Source organism: Amaranthus tricolor, chromosome 3 (assembly GCF_026212465.1).
Source record: "Amaranthus tricolor cultivar Red isolate AtriRed21 chromosome 3, ASM2621246v1, whole genome shotgun sequence".
NCBI lineage: Eukaryota > Viridiplantae > Streptophyta > Magnoliopsida > Caryophyllales > Amaranthaceae > Amaranthus > Amaranthus tricolor.
Window position 1 is genome coordinate 25,406,268 of NC_080049.1, and position 20,675 is coordinate 25,426,942.

The window sequence follows — 20,675 nt, forward strand, 5'->3', positions numbered from 1 at the left end:
ATATACGTTAAATAGTTCAGCTAATACAAAGTATTAGTATATTGATTTCTTGTTTTAAGATCATCTTACCAAGAGACGGTCTTTCATAAGAGTGGTTCTAAAATATTATTACTCTCATGTTCTACTCAATTTTTCTATTTTTCATTTTAGTCCATTTAAAAAACTTATCTATTTTTATTTTAGATATAAGTAACACAATTACTTTTACTCTATATTTTTTTTTTTGGATGATGATGTTGATAGTGATTTCCTATTAAAATTGAAGAGAATGGTGATCATGTTAACACTATTTTTGGGTTCAATTTTTTATAATCAAACCTATTATGGATGATGAATGACAATGACGCTAATCCAAAGTAGATAATAATACTGTTGTTGGGGATGATGAACAAAGATGATAAAGATGAACCCAGATGATGATAACGAACCCTTGACGATTTAATTATTGTTTATCATGATTTTAATGTGTTTTTGTGCAAATTTCCTGTAAAATTAGAGTTTAATGTTGATAATCTTGATTGAGATCAGTTTTAGCAAGGTGTGTTGTACTTAATTAGTAAATATCGCTTTAATTATGCAAGAAAAGGACCGTTTTGGAAATGTTTGCTTTATTTCAAAAGATAAATGGACCATTTATAAATGTCATCTCTCAAAAAGAGGAAATTTGAAAAAAATAAGATTATTTAACAACTTAATTCCTAAAATAAGTTCCGTGAAAACTTATTTCCCAAATTAAGCGTCCGTACATCCAAGCCTAGCCTCGGGAAGAGTCGCTGTTAGTAACAGCAAAAGTGAAAAAAAAAAAATTAAAAGCCCAAAGTCGCTGTTAGTAACAGCGACTTAAAAAAAAAATTAAAAGCCCAAAGTCGCTGTTACTAACAGCGACTTAAAAAAAAATTTTTTTTTTTTGCTGTTAGTAACAGCGACTTAATGCGTTTTAAGTTTTCAGCTCACCTCAAAGTCGCTGTTACTAGGTGGTTAAGATTTTTTATTAAATGTTTACTATTTTAGTACACTAATAAACCATGCATTTCTTTGTTGTATTTTAATTTATTGCTTATATATGTCTGCATTTCTAAAATTGTTCATTTTATCTTTCAGGTTGTCTGATATATGAAATCTTTGCTGGTATGAAGCTTAACAAGACAGAAGAACTCCGAAATACTTCTTCAATTCCAAAGGTATCACATATTTTCTATGTATGATGTCGTTTTATGTTATAGTCAAATTCTTTAAAATAGCTACAGAATTTAATTGTTAGTAAGCACGATTTTCTTACATATGCAAAATTATGATGAATTGGCTACTTGGTCCTCAAGATGACAACAATTCTTTTTGTATGTCTTTTTATTATTGTTCTTTCAGTCGTTGCTTTCAGATATCAGAGATTATTGAGTTTTATGCCGTCCAAGAGATTAAATACTTCCAAGCTTATTGAAAATAGTGGTAAGTTTTGAAAAGTTTCTAGTACCAAGGTTATGATTTCTCTGATCCTTTTACTTTATTCAAGGAGGAATTACACATCTCATTCTCTCCATATGCAATCCTAAAACTCTATCTATTGGACAAGTTCATTCATGTCGATACAAGCATGTACAAATGGCCCCATCTTAGTATTTCCCTTTCTAAAATGTAGGTTACGCTGCTGCACAAAATTGGTCATGTCAAACGGGACATGTTGCTGTTACTATATATTTTATTTTTTTATTTTTTTTAAGTCGCTGTTAGTAACAGCGACTTTGGGCTTTTAATTTTTTTTTTTCACTTTCGCTGTCACTAACAGCGACTCTTCCCGAGGCTAGGCTTGGATGTACGGACGCTTATTTTGGGAAATAAGTTTTTACGGAGCTTATTTTGGAAAAAAAGTTGTTAAATCGTCTTACTTTTTTCAAATTTTCTCAAAAAGATAATCTCACACAATACCCATTGTTCTACATATCAATAAAATTTAAAGCAATCTCTATTGGGTTATTGCATAAGGCCATTATTTTTTCACTCTTGATCTGATATAGGGCAGTACAGAGGATATCATGTAAACTCAAGCATCAAGCATGTCCTTATTGGCGAATAGCACCATTCGACTCAATTATGTGAGAGCTTTTGGGTCAAATGGTGCTATTCCCGAGACACAGAGAGAATAATTAGAAAACATTATTATTGTTTTTGTGTTTAATAGGGTTGTAAAGACCTTGTCAAGCACCAATAATTCCAAAAGCACCAACGGAAGTTAATTTAGACATGAAGAACACATAAGAAAAGCTACATGAACTCATGATACATGAAATACAAAACATGGAGGCGGAGGAACCAATCTTAGTTATTATATTGCTTATGACTTTGCCAGCAGAATTACAACTCTGAGCTCATACTGCTAATGCTTATTGGCCTATTCTTCGACGATCCTGTATATAACAGTCGACTAATGGAAGAATGGTGATTCGAAAAAGTTCCAGGATAAGGGGATAAAGTAAAGAAAACATCAAAGAACAATGGTAGCATTAGTAAAAACAATTAACATATATAAGCGAATGCAATTAGAATCAATCTTTTCTTCGAGTCAATTTAAACAACTTTATTACATTCTCGTATACAACAAATGTTACAGCAGATGCAGGTACATTCTTCAATAGATTAGCAGTAATACCTTTGTAGAAACCATGAAGACCTTCAAACCTGCAATGAATTCGATGCATATAAATGACAAGTTCAATAAGATAATTAAACTTGAGGCCGTATAGTGAATGAGAAAATTGTTCTCACTCCTCACATTTCAATGAACCGATTTTGGAAGTTTTTGATGAGTAATACGAAATTAATGTGAATTTTCAGTAAGCATTAGCTCACAAGAATTCGTGCTTGGAAATACAGCTCTTGTTTAGGTTCGGAGAACATGATGCATGGTTAGATGCATTGTGCCATTCTGACAAACTTTTCTCAAGAAAACATAACAGTATTTCCTTCTCCAACCCATTTACACTGTTTGGATAGCTATGTACGAGGGGAAAGAAAAGAAAAGAAGATTATAATGACAAAATTTTTCTTGTTTCTTTAGGAGGGAAAGAAAGGGAGGGGAAGAGAAAACTCATTTTCCTTCCTAATCTTCCCACTTTTGAAAGATTTGACCATTAATAAAATTAAGAAAATAAATCCCTATAAATTCCTTCCTTTCAAATCCTTTCCCTCCAAACTTATCATCCAAATAAAGGCAAACACATTCCTTTTAATCCCCCCTTTCTTTCAAAACATAGAATTAGCGTTGGGCAGAGTCATAAAATGGCATAACACCTTAAATTGTGAAAGAAACAAGGTTAAAATCAGGCCTTGTCTCAATTGAAGCATGAATCACTTTTCCTAGGAGAAACAAGGGTCCAATTCTTGCTGCCCCTTCCCTTAGCCTACTTTGTACCGAAAAAAGCACAACTACTTACGACTTTACACATCAAGAACATAATATGCAATTACTTAACAGTTACATTCAGGCTTAAAATCATCATATATACAGAATTATTCTTACCGTGCAGTTTCTTTCACCACATGAAAGCTATCTGCATATCTTGGAACTCCATCAGCATTCGGTCTTTGCTGGAATAGACAGCATAAAGGTCATCACTCATCAAACACAGAAAATTAAGCAAACATAAAAAGAAGTTGTCATAACTAGGTCTATATATTCCTTAAGTAAAAAAAAAAAGAGCTTGAATTAGGAAAAACAACTTCAATCAGTAAAAACAAATTTGATAAGTATCAATCAGATGAAAAGATGAAGCATTAAACATGATGTTAAAAGAAAAGTAGCACAAGCCATTCCCTCTCTCCTCAAAACCAAAAACTAAATAAAATAAATCCTTGTTAGTTTACCTGTAATCTTGATCGGATGACCTGCAAAAACACTGGAGAAATTACTTATCTCTGGACAACTTGAGATAGGAGTATTACATGATGAAGAACCATTACAAGTAAACATTACCTGAAATGGATATGTAATGAGGATGGCAGAGATTTTTGAAGAACCTCCTAAAATGGAATAATCTAGTGAATTCTGTTCCAGGATGCAGAAAATGAGAGTCAAATAGAGTTGCACAATAATCATTTCAAACAAAATTATGTCAAAACTAGTCCCCACCAACTTGGCATTTGTTTCTAAAATCAGCACAAAGTTTTTAGAATTATTAAACAAAAGAGGAAAGGACTTGCAAGTTGGAAATTGAGCTTCAAGTACAGAAAGATACTGCGTATTGAACGTATCAAATGCAAACCTACCAATACATCAACATCTTTGCTTTTGGCCCTTTCGGATTTGAAATTCACGAGAAGTTTGCGCAGTTCCTCATAAGCTGTGAACTGAATTGCACCATGAGAGACCTGCTGGAAACATTAAATTCAATGAATAAACTTTCCAGAGTTTAACCCTAAAGATTTAGTTTTATAGTACAATACTAATACTGTAATACACAATGCTCAATAATATCAGAGAAAGAAGTTTAAGCAAGGTTATTAGGATCGGGATTCTACCTAGGATCGTTAAAGGGGTAGGATCGAAATCGGTAGAATCGGATTGTAGAATCGTGTGATCCTACATATATGCATTAATGTGCTTTGGATTACTGATTAACAATTATATTTGTTCTCTTTTTAAGTTTTAAGGTGTAAGCAAAAACTTCTTTGACTTTATATATAGTTAGTTTTGAAAAAAAAATACTTTTAATAATCATTTTAAACTGCAAATAAAAAAAAAACTTGAATTTTATAAAGGTATTGATATAATTATTTTAAATATATATTTATACGTAATTTATATCTCTATTATATGAAAATATTTTACGTTTAAAACTACCCATGTAGAATCGTATCGTTGGATCGTAGAATCGTGTTATGATCCTACCACTTAAATTCTCGAGATAAGTAGGATCGCACGATTCTACCACATTAAGATTCTACCTACGATCCGGATCGGTCGCCTATTTTTGGATCGTAAGATCGTAGAATCGTAGATCAGAATCGAGATTCTGATAACTATGAGTTCAAGAGCTATGAACACCAGTGGCAGACCCTCTTTTGTTAACTATTTAGCAGGAAAGAGTAAGAATATTTTAGATGATCGTTACTCTTACGACCCGTTTGGTTAGTGATACTAAATGGTGGTAATGAGAATGATTTATAGTGTAAATTTTTTTCAAAAGTTCCATGTCATTCCCATGGTCATGAAACTTCGATCATGAAAAAGTTTTTTTGTTAACAAATTTCCATAACCACCTAATACCACCTCTCCCAATGGTAATGCATTGGAATGAATTTTATGAAGAAAATGAGATGATTGAAATTGGACACGCATGACCATCAAGGTAGCCAAGAGATTTTTCAACTAAAATTTCACTAGTTTTCATTCCTATTATCATCATTTATTACCACCTACTAAGCGGGCCGTTAGGGTTTAAATCAATACATGATTTCAACTGATAAAGGTATATACAACATAACGAAGAAGCGATATAGAAGATTAGAGAACATTGCAACACAATTCAGAAAAATCAAGTTGAAAACATTCACCAACTCTTTCTTCCTAATGTAATTCCCACAATAATTCTTCATCCAATCTAAAACATCGATCAATGTGCTACAGCAAGAGCAAATACACAAAAAAGAAACAGTCAAGAAAAGCATGCTCATTGGGTCATCCAAAAAAGAAGATTGGCTGCAATAATGGGAACAGAAAACTAGAGTCTTAAGAACCAAAACAAGGTCAATATGGTCCCGGGAAAAGGAGGGCCATGTGTGTCCCATTAAGTTGCAAGTATTATTGTAATTCCTTTGACTCAACGTTAGCACCGCTAAAAATAAACTTATGCTCCCTCTATCCCTCTCATATTGCACGAGATGCAAAATGGGTGAAATTTAGTGAAAAAGAAAATTGGGTTGGAAAATGAGATAAAAACCTAATTGATAATAGAAAGTAGTGGTTAATATGAAGAGAGAATATAAGTTTATAGATAAGATTAAAGGGAAGTGAGACTATTGTCAAAAATAAAAGAGTGCGAAACCTGTAGGACAACTAAAATAGAAAGTGGTGCAAAATTAAAGAGAGTAACTTGGAAGAGAATCTCATGACATTTTCTTTCTACGAATATAGCTCCAGCCTCAAATTATAAAAACAGATAAATGAAAGACCTCCGATTCTCGAGAAGTTTTTCTACTATACAAAACATAGTTTTCATTTGGATCTAACGTATATTTTGGGTGATTCGAGACAGAGATCAAGTATAGGAGATATCAAAGGTCAAACTATTCCTTTGCCACCAATTCTCTATAAATTCCAAGCTAAATAATTGTTAACAATTGAAAATACATACTGCAAAAGTCACCTTGTCTTATTTCCAAATCTTCAGTATAATAAGGAGCACGCTGCAATTTAAGCAGAGAGCAACCAAGATCAGCAAGCTAAGCAAAAAGCAACTGATCAAGATTGTTGGCTAAGTCCCCCAGTAAGTATTTCTCCTTCTAAACAAAGGGGAAAAGGCGCATTCAAAGAGAATATATGTACATAAACAATAAACAATCTCCAACAAAAGCACTTGGCGTGCTTAATTTTGAATGGTCTAGAATACCGAATGAATTGGGTCTAGGAAGGTAAAAGACCAAAAAAGTAGAGTCTAACCAGGAAAAGACTTGGCCAAATTCCTTTATAGAGTGCAGTCCAACCTTCCTCTTTCAATATGGTTCTTAAAGCATCTGAAGTGGCAAAAAAAGAAAAACAATCACAATCTTCCACTCGTTCAACTGATGAAAGAACATTTTAATAACATTTTTAGAAACAATTGATCTAATTTAAACATGTCAAGGACTATGAAAAGGCATTACTCTACACAGTCAACTGACATCATGAGGTTCATTGACACAAACTTCGACAACTAATGGAAAATCCTGTACAATCAAATACAGGAAAAAACTATTGCCTCCTTTCTCTCATATATCAACACAAAATAACAAACAAACAAGCATCAGTAAATAAACCACCATGTAAGCAAAACCTTGTTCGCCTCACTTGAAAAATTAGTCAGAACTCCATCTAAACCACATCTTTCATTAACTTCAAAACTTTTGATTTTCAATACAAAACCTATACTTTAATGGAGGTAAAGATTTATACTCCCTCTATCCCACTCAATTTGAATCATTTTATATTTTGGATCGTTCCATTCATTTTACATTATTTCCTTATTTAAAAGTGGACCAACCACTCTCTGTTAATCTCATCTATAAATTGAAATTCTTTTAATTTCATCCACACAACTCAACATGTCAATACATTTATAACCGAACATCCACCTATTCCTTAAAACACTCCATTTTCCAATGATGCTAATAAAGGAGGACATCGTAGTAGTTATTTGGTTTCAAATTATGATAGATTAACGTAAAATAACTCATTTAATCATTTGTACATCTTATTAATTAATTTAATTTTACACTTCTTGCTAATCATGTGCAACATCTTTAATAGTACAACTACAACCTCTTTGTTTTGAAAAAGGTAAGATGCATACATCCGACACCCCACACATTCTCTAGGTGGGACTGTGGGATAGAAGGTTGATGGGGTGGGTCAATACATTAGGTCCAGGGCTAAGTTATAAAAATAAGGTTTCTTAATGGGGCTTGTTGTAATTGGGGTTTAAATTTTTGATTTTCTCATTTGCTTCTCTCTCCCTAGTCCTTTCTCTCTTCAAAATCTCCATTTGTATTCCTTTTTTAACAGTCAATCCCTTCTATTGCCTCTATCTCCTTTTGAATTCTAGAAGTGTCCCTAACGCTAAACTACTACCTCATCTTCAAGCTAAACACGTTCCTCCAAAGCTCGCATGAATCTCTTCGACAATCTACTTTCTAACGGGTACGACTATCTTTTCTGATGATTTTAATTATCTCTTTAAAATTGTTGAATTGATCAATAATTTAGGTTTAATTTCTTGGAATTTTAGGTATTATACAACAAGGCTGTATGGGAACTTCATCGCAAGAATTTGTGTTGATTATAATTTATAATATAGGACATATTGTTGCTTTTGTTCCTTGGTTCACTTGTGACTAGTGTGGATACCTTAAGGTATTTTCTTGCTATTAAGTTTTAAAGTTGTTGGAGTTTTGTTCATTTACGTGATTGTGACCATAGTGCAAACATAAGGTTGAATCAACGCATCGCGGCCGTATTGTAAAGACGTTCGAGTTTACATCGACCACCACATTGACAGCGAAAATATCTGCATTAGCCGTGAAATCCATTTAGCAACCATTACCGTGACTATGACTTGTACCATATTTTGTCACTATGATAAAGACTAGCATGGAAACAACGGACCACCCACCCTACGATCCTCATGACCCACACTGCACCATAAAATAAATTTTACAGACCAGCTTTTAACTCACCCCGCCCTGCCCATTAAACACCTTTAGTGGGAGCCACATTAAGACATTAGAAAAAAGAATTTAGCTGCACTTGACCAGGGAATATTCAAACTTATTACTATCAATTGTACTAATAAACAATTTTCCGTGGGATTAATAACTGCTTATTGCAATAGACTAGAAATAAAAAATATCTAAATATCTAGTCAAATTAGTTATCTTCCATTCTGTTCATAAGTAATTCACAGGTTTGACAACTCAAAAGTAAAAACACGTAAAGACCACCCAGATTTCAGGTCATAAGCTGACTAAGAAATGAAGCTCACCATAGACACCAGAATACTGACGAGTTTGATGAAGAGGATTCTGAAGTTGCAATCTTGTTTTGATGAGCCAAACAGGATTTGTGCAAAAAGAAACCTGGAAATGAATATACATGTAGTAATTCGACATCACTTATATAAACATAGGGGTCAAACCGTCAAAGACACTAAAATGATAGCAAGCATTCTACACCTCTACGGTAAGAAAGATGCCACTCCAAGTAAATGCATTACCAAATATAATACAATCTGTCACGATGAATAAAGCAACCTATTCTCATACATTAATGCAAAAATGCAGGAATCCAAAACTGAGTAGATAGACATCTAAAAAACAATTAACAGAACATTGATAGCATCAGTTAAAAAACGGAAATAAAAATTGAAACCCTCATGACATAAAGACATATGACCAAAAGAAATTTATGGTTTCAAAAGCTTCATAATAGTTTGTCATTCACATGATGAGTTTGTTATTTTTCGGTTCCTAAAAATTCCAACATAAAATTAGGAGAACAGCGGGCTGTAAGTTGTCACTATCTTTTTATTTTAGTTGATAGTCGTACAAGTATACAACATATACTATGCAACGAGAAAAACTATGAAAATATGGATACATGTGGATATAGGTACCTTAAAATCCAATTGGTTTTTCTGAATTGAAAATAGCACTCCAAAGTAAAGAAGAAAATTGATCTTAACAGAGAAAACAACAACAAAGTGCTCCAGCCTCCAAGGGTATCTTTCTTTGTTCTAAAATAAAGTGGCTCATTTACAAATTCAGAAGAAAAACTCTGCTACTTACGCTAAATGTTTTTTGATTAAAAAATTTCAACACAGGCGTCCTATTAGACTGTATTATTGTTCATCTGAGCTATGTATTTAGCAAGTTGATAATTTATTATTTCCAATAAAACTGAAAGCAATAAACTCACAATCTAACTGTTGAACCAAATTCCATCAATCCAACTATTCATTGTTATTCTGCAAAACCTACCAGTGCTCCAGCCTCAGCAGCTGCTGCTAGATGAAGTCCAGGACTCAGCTTCTCCTCCATGTCACGAGAATACCTATTCTTGGCTTTGTTGTAGCTGTCAAAAAGAAGAGATCCTTTCTCACTTTGAATATATATTTTACAAAGAAATGCATTGAGAATTTTTTTAATAAAAGTAACAGCGGTATGTGAATGAGATAGCTCAGAATGAATCACTTTCTCAAACATGTCAAAGCATATAACTATAGGGTAATAAGCATCTACTTACAAGAAGAAAAACAGTCCCCATGAAACAGATGATCCAAGAACTGCAGGAAAAAATCCAGCATAAAGCCCCCGCAGGCCCTGGAAAAAAAGTACATGTATTGAACGTGCAGCCTTGTATAAATCTCTTAATAAGTTAAATGGTCATATTTGTTCAACTTTAATCATCTCATTTTCCTCACAAATACATTCCCATTTATTACCATTTATAGAGGTGGCATCAGGTAGCATTGGGAAATTTTAAAAAAAAATTGTTTAATGATCAAAGTTTCTCACCATGAAATGACATGGTACACATAATGAAATTTACATTTAGTACCATCAACCAAATGAGCCATAAAGGTTTTACAAAGGGCTCTACCATCATTTCATCAAACAAATTAAAAAGTGTAACATCATGCGAATCAAATAACATAACTAAAGGGCTCTAAAATCATTTCAGCATACATCAATAAGCTAAACTTAGGGTTTCGTGAAAAATCAAAGCAATGAGAAGAAAACAAACTTAAAATTAACCTCCAAACGAGCAATGGAGAAGAGAGCATGAGGAGTGTTCTTGTAAGTTGGAAGATTTGCAATTCGCCCATCATTAACTGCAGAACAAATCACATTTATTCAATACAAAACCAAAAATAACAAATAAACAACAAAATATGATAAAAAGTAAGAGAAATGTTATATGACCTTGGAAACGAGTGCGGACGACGTCGAGAGGATGCATAATTGCGACAGTTGCGAAACCGGCAATGGACCCTGCGGCGGCATTCTCCCACCCGCCTTCTCCGACCATTTTTCCGATGATAGTAAATGATTCTTCAAATGAGTTTCAGAAAATGGTGGCGGTACAAAACCAATATAAATTAGTAAACCCGGATTTGGAAACTTAGCGTGTCAAAATTTCAATTTTAGAAGTAAAACGTTTATAAAATAAGTTTTATAAATAAATAGTAGAGTAACAATTATTTAAAATAGTTTTATTCGTAAACATCAGAGTGCTCGGTAAATTGGCGTTGGCTGTTAGCTTGTTTAACTAACTCGGAGGCGTTGCGTTGTTTTTTCGGGCTTTAAACTAGCTGGTAAGTCAACTTTTGGAAAAAATAATTAGTATAGGTTGATCACTTTAAAAAGTTATAATTGATTGGTTATGGAGTATAATTTAAATTGAAATTGATCACTTTAAGGTCAAAATTAATAGAGAATAGCTCGGACCAACAATGGTAAAGTAGTAAGTAGAAGTTTAGTGAAAAGTAGAGAATGAACAAGAGACACAACAAACAATAAATACAATGCGTTTATGAGGTATCTAATAATACCACTCCCTCAAAAGATGATTACTTTCATTAATATATTCAAGAATACACTAATGACTAACCACATACACTTGAGAACAAGCTCTCAAGATAGTGATTCATTCAACAATGAATATCACCCATAAACTAACACAATGAAAAAGCAAACTCTTGTGGTATTCTAATACCTAGCTTTCTCTAGTGTATTACGATCCCTCTCATATCATTCTTAACCTGATTAGAGGCCATATATATACCCCTTATGTTTAGAATAACCCTAGGACAACTTAAGACTTAATCCCAAAGTAATCAGCCCACGAACGAAACTCGCAATTTGGCCCTATTGCACATGCTCGAACGAGCTTCAAGCATGCTCAAATGAGCGGCTCATCCTAGGCACTTTTGCCTTCGTGCACCTGTTGCAGCTCTTCCTCCCTTGTGTCTTGCCTCGTTCAAGACACACTCTAAGAGTCCTTTGGTGCATCCTCAAGCCTTGATCAATGCATCTCTTATGCACCACACTCGTGTCCTTTGTTGAATCATCACTATGACACACCAAAGACTCTCTTGTATTGCTCATAACACCTTCACATTTGGTAGATTCTTGCTCTAACAAAATTAATCACTTTTAAATCAAAATTAATTACTTTAAAAGGCCTAATCTATTTAAAGTTATATATACTTTAAGTGAAAACTAATCACTTTTAACATTAAAATTATCACTTCTAAATCAAAACTAATCACACCATAGTGAGTCAATGTTGATTTATTATTGAATATTTCCCCTTATTTAATTTGACTTGCTTCGTTACATGCTCCTCATGTATGGAATGGATTTCTATCGACACACTCACACCCTTTCTCCTTCTACTTCTGCTTTTCCGCCTTTTTGAATTAAACACCCACGAGTTCACCGTCTTAAAATGGAAGGAGTGTGATTCAACGGCCGTCGACATTCCGCATTCGACGGCCATCGAGTTCGCCGTCTTCCGACCCCGGATCCCTGAAACCTTCACGCACTGCGCCACCGCCAGCCGCCAGGCCGCCACATCACCATCTGCTAGTTTCTCCCCAATTCAGATTTTCAGAATTAAAATTCAAAATAAGATCATATTCAAAAGCTGTAATTTAATTTTATAAACTGTAATTCCAAATTGGATAATCCATTAATTCTTTTTTGAATATGAATTATTATATTAAAAATAAGATCATCCAATTCAGATTTGTGTAATTGTGTTATTTGCATTCATAAATTATAATTGTATAAGTGTTAATTTAATGAATTTAATTTGGGCATTGTGTGATTTATCATTTGTGTAATTTAATGACTGTGTTATTTATGAATGTTGTGAATGGATTTGGATGTTTGGAGAACAGCAATCAACAAACAAATTGACAAAGAAACCCTAAAGATTACTTTCATTAATATACTCAATAATACATTAATGACAAGCCTCACAATCTTTGAGAACACTAACTCAAAGTAAAGATAGAACATTTGATGTCAATCTCCTTCAAATGCTAATACAAGTAGTAGAATGAACTCTCTTAGTTGAAACCCTAATTGATTCAAAGTATTAGGCTCTTTCAAATATTCTAGGTATGTTCTAAGACCCTTAGCTTATATATAGTTTAAGATATATTAGAAACCCTAGGACCAAAGTCCTTAAACTTTCCTGCACAAAATAGAAATGTCTGTGAGTTTTGGACCTGATCTTCCCTCGACCGAGCTGCAATGCTTGACCTGGTCGAGTGCCTCAGTCAGCAGCCTGCTGCCTCGTGCTGTGGTGTTGTCTTAGGCGTGCGATGCCTTCCTCAAGCCATGCCTTTATCAAGACACTCCATGCCTTGCCCATATCACTCCAAATCATCAATATTAATCACTTCACCAAGTGATCTAAATCTTAGCATCCATTTCACATTACACATCCTACACTACTCTTAAGTGGGCAAGACGTCGTATGAGCTACAAGATGCTCAAAGTTATCTTTAATATTATGAGAATTGGCTCTTGTTTCAACAATATAATTATAATGGTATAAGTTTTAATTTAATTATTTTTTTATTTACTATTATTTATAAATAATGATTGTACCAGCAATTACTGTACTATCGAGATAGGAGAGAAAATAATAAAATATAGGTTAAATTAATACGAAATCACTATTAATCATCCATAATTAGTTTAATTAAAAAAATTGAACCCAAAAAGCAGTGTTAACATGATCATCGTTCTTTTCAATTTTAAGAAGAAATTACCATTATCATCATTAAAATAGGAGAGAAAATATATAGTAAAAATAGATAAGTTCATTTAAATTGACTAAAATGAAAAATAAAACAAACAAATCACTTAAAAAATATTGCTCAGAATCGAACCTAAATGGCACCATTTAATATTTGAGACTCCTTATTTATGGGGCCCTAGGTGGTTGGATACCACTGATAGCCTAAGAACCGACACAACATAAGGCTATAGCTATATTAATGGGTGGTAGGTAGGTGGCGAGAAAAATTTCACTTGAATATGAATATGGAGAAGGACATACCGCATTATCCGCCCATTTTACCACCCCTACTTATCTACTTATCATCCATAATTAGCTAAGCATTTGTGGTCTTCATAATTTTCCAAATCAACCCACATATAAATAATATGTAAACACTAAATTAAATAATCATATACAAAATTGTTCTCAGCATTCTCAACTTATTCAAAGGTAATTGAATTCTTGCTTTTGTTGATTATTAAAGTCGTATCTGAGGTAAGGCGAGAAGGGCAGTCGTTTTAAGTCTTTACAAAGAAATTGGGATTATATAATGATTTTATTTCTTACCATCTTTCCTTTTTATATCCAACAAATTACAGTATGTATAATTAGCGCTGAACAAAGTTTAGTTTAAATTGTAAATCAAACTGGATTAAATCGTAATTTTAGTATTTTGGTCTGTCCACGGTCTAAACGGTCTGATCTGATTTTTTTCAAAAGAAATTATGGTTTACGGTCTGATCTCGATTTTTTATTTTTCAAACTATACTAGACCGCAAACCGTATTATGACCAAAAACCATAATCGTGCATATATAGAAAAACATGCACACACATTAAAATATGAGATTTGTGCATTAGATGAGAGGTTGTAATATTTATAACAATGCAAACTAATTTATTCAATTGCAGGTACAATTGAAGATAATGTGGGATCAAAACCTTCTCTTCCTACTAATTTTCCTGTCAATTTCACAAACAGGTTAATCATGGGGTTTATTTTCTTCTTCCAACTCCCATTCGAATCAAAATCAACCAAAAAATAAGGATAAATCACAAAGATTGTATTAGATGTTAATCTAGAAAAATCTATCTAAAAAATCTAAACAAGAAACTTGTAGAACATGTTTCTAGAATATTGTTAGTAAAAATCTAGAATTAGCAACCTAGAATAATCTCAAGATTTATCTAGATATGAATATAATATGCTAGATCGTGTATAACACTCTAAGCTTGGCTAGAATAGCCTAGAAACTAGGAGCTTGCAATGTCGGTACAATCACCGACTTACCAAGGCTATAAATAGCCACTTCTTGTACTTTGGAAAAGTAAGTAATGTAAGCTATATTCACTTAACAATTCAAAAATATTGTCCAACTCATCTTTACTCCTCCCCTAACTTGCAACAATAACCCACTAACTTCCGCATATTAATTCTAACAGATTGGTAGCAGAGTTTTCTGTAGATGCTATGAATGATCCAAAAGCTGCTCAACTTGTTGAAAATGCAAAGAGAAAGCTTAGGGGAACCAATCCATGTTGGTTTAGATCATATCAACAATTATTTTCCACTTCTTCTGAGATTTTTGCTGCTGAAGAAAACAGAAAAAGGCTTGCTTGGCATTTAAGTGATTGTTTTCAGAAGGATACAGGAAGAAATTCTTTTCCTTCATGTAGTGGAAAATCTGCCATGGTTGATTGCTTAAGAACTTACCTAGAGTTTTATCTCCAGACAAATTCTATTTGCCATCAGTTACATTTAAGTAGCAGATTTCTTGCATTTAGTTTGCTTCCTTGCTTTTATTTTAATGGTTGAAATGAAATCTGCTTTAGCACCATTTCATTACCCTAACATCATTAAGTATTGGCTCCCACCTAGATGGGTTCAATATAACATCATTAAGTATTGGCTCCCACCTAGATGGGTTCAATGTACGAGACGTCGTTTAATATATGAGGGTTGGATGTAATGACATTTTATTAGTTAGATGTACGCCATCTTTTCCTTGTTAGTAATTAGAAAGTTGTTTTTTATTGATCTCAACTTTATAATTATATGTGCACGTTTTTAATGTGCCATTTTACGTTTTCTACTAATCCTAAACCAAGGCACTATAAACATTTGGTGTCATATAAATAAGGGACCATTTTGGTTGAAATGCAATTAGTTTGTAATAAAAAACAATGACTTTGAATGCTTTATCATTAATTGGCAATTTGCAAATTTAGGAGCTGATTTGGCTCTCTTTCTAACTTATGCTAATGTGTTTGTTGATGTAAGATACTAGTTAATCACTTAATTTTATTAGAATAAGCGCAGATTCTATATGAATTAATACATTTTTTCATGGTTATTAAGTTTTGTGTTCTGTTATTTGTTGAGAGAAAAATCAATTTAACTGATGATGATGATGCATTTGGCAATCTAATGGGGCAAGTATTAGCTTGTATTGATGAGGACAATGTTGAGTAGATAAGGGGACTCACATGCCAAGAGCTTTATGCAAGAAAATGTGGGAAAACATAAAGAAACAGGGCTGCTCAACCAAGCAATAGGACTGCTTGATCGAGCAGTCAGTGTCAGCAGTAGGCAGTGGCATTTTGATAGCCGGCTCGATTGAGCAAGTGAGTGGCTTGATCGAACATCTTTGACAGAACCTCGAATTTATTGTTTTCACACATAATATCTTTTGCGGATTCCTACGAAATGTGAAATCTGATAACAGTTATAATATGATTACTACAGGTCTAAAGCATTCAAGTCTCAGTTAGAAGGCTTAGTGAATGATCTTAAAGATTCAGCACAGTTTGCAGAAGACAAATTGAATATCATTGAGGAGAAATCTGATTATCTTTTACATAATTCGAACGAAATACAAGAATCTATAACATCCATCAATACTCAATCCCAAGTTGTTTGGGAGACTTTGAAGAACATGTTTGGATATATGGGTGTTTTGTTAAACCATTCGAAAGAGATAAATGAAACGGCTAATGATATCGCGATATCTCAAGTTAGAGTTGCTACAAGGACAGGGGAGGTTAAGAGAGAAACTAGAGGATGATTAAAAGTTCAAGAATCTTATAATAATTTAGGTGAAGAAATAGGTAATTTACAGAAGAAAACTGTTGATGTAAAGCAAGGATTGAACAAAGTTAGAGAAGAAATGTTTTTACAGGTTCAAAATCTTCAAGGGAAAACCGATGATATTACTGAAATGGCCAAAATTTCTGTAGATAAGCAACAAGAGCTTCTTCAAGGTCAATCTAAAGCCATTAAAGGTCTTCAATCTCTTGCAACGTTTCTATCCCAAGCCCTTCAGGAGAGCAGGTGAAGTCTTTGGTAGTAAAAAAGTTTGAAAATCGCTTAAAATAAATCCGTGTTTGGCAAACTGCTGATAATTGATTGGGGTAGTTGATTTGACTAGACTGGTTTTGAAGATGCCGGCGGAAGCAACTTATTGGAAATTTGTTCATTCATAACATCTAGTTGTTTCAACCGGCTAATTTATCAAACACTAGCATTAGATGGTTTGACGGACCATGCAACCAAAAACCCATAAACTATTATTAATTGAATTTCTGCATCCTCTTTGGTCTGGATTTGTCGCCTTCCTTCCCTCCTAGGACCCTGATCATAGTTTTCTATGGGCGGGCCGGCGAGGTACACCGTGTATGACGATGATTCCTCATAGATATTTTATTTTTTTCTTTTTGTCAGGGTTAATTTGGAACAATTAGTAGACTTTGCAAATGGGCAACATGAAGAATTATTGAAGCAACAAAAACAACTTCTACAAGCTAATGATCACCTGGCTAACAATTCAAAATCTATATTAGCAGCTCAGGTCATTGTTTTTTTTATTATAGTTTTGAGAATTTACAAGGACTTGTTTCTGAACTCTGTGCGTGTTGTTTATTTCTATCAGGAAGCATTTGAGTCGAAACAAACCAACATGTTTGCTGCAATTGATAAGCTCTTTGCTTTATAAAATGCCATGTTGCTCGAATCAAGGCTTATTAAGGTTTTCTTTGTTTACTCCGTTTTAATCCTTGTTCTGTACTTGTTAACAAGCACAAAGCAAACTTATTCTGTGAGGTGCAGGCTTTATATGGGTAAGAAGTTATATCTTTACTAATATGATCAATGTCCTATTCATGGCTCTCTTCGATTATGATCTCCTCGTAATAAAGATATTGGTTTGCCTTCTTTCCCACCTTTCTCAGACCCTGCTTGGCGAGACTCAATGGAATGATGAACCTCCTCGTAATGAGGGTATTGGTCTGCCTTCTTTTCCACCCTTCCTAGACCCTGCCTTGGCGGGACTCATTGGAATGATAAACCTCTTCGTAATGAGGGTATTGGTCCGCCTTCTTTTCCACCCTTCCTAGAGCTACCTTGGGTGGGACTCATTGGAATGAAGATAATGAAGAATGCCCTATTTATGTAAAGCTGCTGGCCATGTTTTCATAAGGGTCGATCATGAATAATAAGGTTGAGTACATTTGACTTGCCAAACCTCCTTGATTGGAACCTAGATGAGATTCATTTAACAGCATCGAGATAATAAAGTGTTGTCCGAAGAGAATACTTCATTGGGCATACTTGTAACTTGTTTCAACCTAGAGAGAAACTCTTTTCTAGAAACTGAGTTTGTGAGCCTTTTTAGAATGTCAACTGATTCTTTCTCACTACAGGATTATGCATTGCATTCGCAATCGAATCTGCAATACTACGTTTTACTACAAACGATGTAGAACAACACGTCGACCTAAAATCTCTAGTGAAGCCACTTTTCGGATCATTCGTTTTGATTCAACTTATACACACTATTTATACATACAGATACAAATTTTTTCTTTAAGTAAGCCCCTAAGGAAAACATGCATATATTCCTCGCAGTTAAGATTAGATTAATACATGATTGGTTTCCTACAAGAGTAGATGGATCATTATTTTGATGATAATCGAACGAATAGTTTGGACATGTGAAAGACAAGATTTTGTTCTCTGTTATAGTATTGCTTAATGTAGTTATCATGGACATAGATTTTGTATTTCCTTGTGAGTTTATTGCTCAGCTGAGAAAGGATATGTATATACTAACCATATGTTGATCCATGACAATCTAAAAATCTGTTGGAATATATAATATATCCTCAGATTTCAACTATTAACTTAAACTTTTAAATTGAGTTAATTTCTTGATATGGTATTAGATTTCAACGTGATAAGAGGTCATAGGTTTAATTTTCAATTACCCTTCAAATTCAAGTGGAATATTTCGCATCAGGTATAAGAAGGGTTTGTGTTGTATCCACACTTCTAGCCCACATGGCTCTGATGTAAGGGAACGTATTAGACTACATAACATATCTTGGGACCTTAACTATTACTTAAGCTTTTGATTTGATTGATTCATTGACAGGATCCGAACACCCAAAACATAGCTAATGATCACCATCATGACTGAGTATGAGTCTAAGTCTGAGTTCACATCGGAAAATTAGGGATGTAAATTTGATGAGGCGTATACAAAGCTATATGGCATGTGCTACTTCATTCTCTAGTGATTATGAGTAGCCCTTGCTTGGTTTTCTCGTCACTATAAGTTTTCGTCCTGGTGTGTTTGTGTATGTACATGTGGGACGTTACTATCTCTTACTTTTTTAACAATGGTGAGATAACTGATATCGGTAAATAATTGGTCTCTTGCGGCACATGTATTCCAATTAGTTCAGACACTTTTTGAATGCATTTATTTAATTATTAATATTAATATATTTCTAATGATCACACTTTATTATTTTTTAATTTACAAATTAACAATAATATACAAATTAAGAGTGATCGATAAATAGTATAAAAAAACAAATGAGACTCTTGTGCTGGATTAGATGGGTATGTATTTGCCTTTATCCATCCTGTCCTATATTCACTCGTCTTGCTACATACCCACCCGCCCATTCTATAATGTACTACTTTAGATGTTGGCTTTTACATTGACTTTTTTTGTTGACTTTTGACTTTTGGCTTGTTGGTTGATAATTAAGCCAAAATAAAAAGGCGATACTAGTTAGTTTTTTTGTTGGTTTTTAGCTCGTTGACAGACTCTTTTTCTAATAAACAGCTAACAAGAAATACCTATTTACCTAACATCTCTATTAATAACTGACTTTTTCAGCTAGTTTAACAATTACAATTAATATTTTCAGTTATTCAAACAAGCCAACTAAAAGAAGTAACAACCTACATCTAAAAAATAATTGTCAAACACTCCTATATAATTTTTTTAAGTACTTATGTATATAACGTTAAATGAAAATGACACATAAAATGATTTTGATTAGATTTAGTCGTTTTGATTCGAAGGATCTAAATTTGAGCCTGATCTATTTTAATTAAAATTTTCACGTTCCATTGTTTAATGGAGTTGACCGTTAAAATGGTTTTGACTTGAGTTTTTAATTTTTCATATTTGTTGTTTTGATAATATCACCAAATTTGAGTATTAGCTAACTTTTTTCGACAATGTCATGTATTTTTCCCGTTTTTATTTTTTGACAATGTCATATATTTACAAAACTTTTACTTTCACTTAATAATAAGTTTTGCTTTGGCATTGTTTAGTGAATTATTTTCATCAAAAAAATAATTCACTAAATAATGCCAAATCAAAACTTATTAATAGTGTTTTTCAAAAAGCTGGTAAATAATTAACTTTTTACTTATATATAATAATTATAAATATTAGCAGTTATAAACGTGCATTGATATGCGTGTTTTGAAAATAAGAAACGTAAAATATACATGATTACAAATATATAATTGAAATATTGATTATAAGAAAACCTTATAAAGGAATTGACATACAATATCAAACTTATAACCTAATTTGAACATCACTAATTTTTTTTCAATACAAATAGGCTGAGGAAAGACAATGTGAGACATCATGAATTAAACCCTAGACATTACTTAGAGAAAGTGGCAATGGCTATAATTGAGATAAAACCCAATTATTAAGGTTGTATTTGAAAATAAATAAATAATTTTAAATTGTAGATTTGAATAATGAAATCATAAAGGAAGAATTTGAGAATAACAAGATTTGAGAAGACATTCTTAAATT

General features: G+C 33.1%; 1 protein-coding gene and 1 pseudogene across 5 annotated transcripts; one reads left to right on the top strand and one right to left on the bottom strand.

The window, feature by feature from the left end:
- Positions 1 to 1,636: 1,636 nt before the first annotated feature.
- LOC130808756 (folate transporter 1, chloroplastic) lies at positions 1,637 to 10,902 on the bottom strand. 5 transcript variants are annotated; one of them, XM_057674238.1, is made up of 11 exons: positions 10,669 to 10,902; positions 10,501 to 10,577; positions 9,989 to 10,065; positions 9,724 to 9,817; positions 8,730 to 8,823; positions 6,653 to 6,726; positions 4,261 to 4,365; positions 3,968 to 4,039; positions 3,859 to 3,890; positions 3,515 to 3,577; positions 1,637 to 2,673 (listed from the first exon to the last, which is right to left on the bottom strand). In XM_057674238.1, exons 1-11 carry the CDS (start codon positions 10,772 to 10,774, stop codon positions 2,541 to 2,543), a joined length of 927 nt encoding a protein of 308 aa, XP_057530221.1. In that variant the 5' UTR covers positions 10,775 to 10,902; the 3' UTR covers positions 1,637 to 2,540. The 5 variants fall into 5 exon arrangements, with proteins under 5 accessions (XP_057530221.1, XP_057530222.1, XP_057530223.1 ...); XM_057674239.1 differs by having other exon boundaries at positions 1,642 to 2,673; positions 4,261 to 4,362; XM_057674240.1 differs by having other exon boundaries at positions 1,642 to 2,673; positions 3,515 to 3,582; positions 3,859 to 3,879.
- Positions 10,903 to 13,892: 2,990 nt separating this feature from the next.
- Positions 13,893 to 18,407, top strand: LOC130808492 (protein GAMETE EXPRESSED 1-like; annotated as a pseudogene).
- Positions 18,408 to 20,675: the final 2,268 nt, after the last annotated feature.

What these genes read in the sequence shown, in the direction of transcription:
- LOC130808756 (XM_057674238.1), bottom strand. Translation starts at nt 10,774, where the DNA reads ATGGTCGGAGAAGGCGGGTGGGAGAATGCCGCCGCAGGGTCCATTGCC. An exon ending in TGGGGACTGTTTTTCTTCTT is followed by an intron (nt 9,818 to 9,988) that starts GTAAGTAGATGC and finishes TCTTTTTGACAG; the next exon opens with CTACAACAAAGCCAAGAATA. An exon ending in TTTGGCCAAGTCTTTTCCTG is followed by an intron (nt 4,366 to 6,652) that starts GTTAGACTCTAC and finishes TAATGTTTCCAG; the next exon opens with CAGGTCTCTCATGGTGCAAT.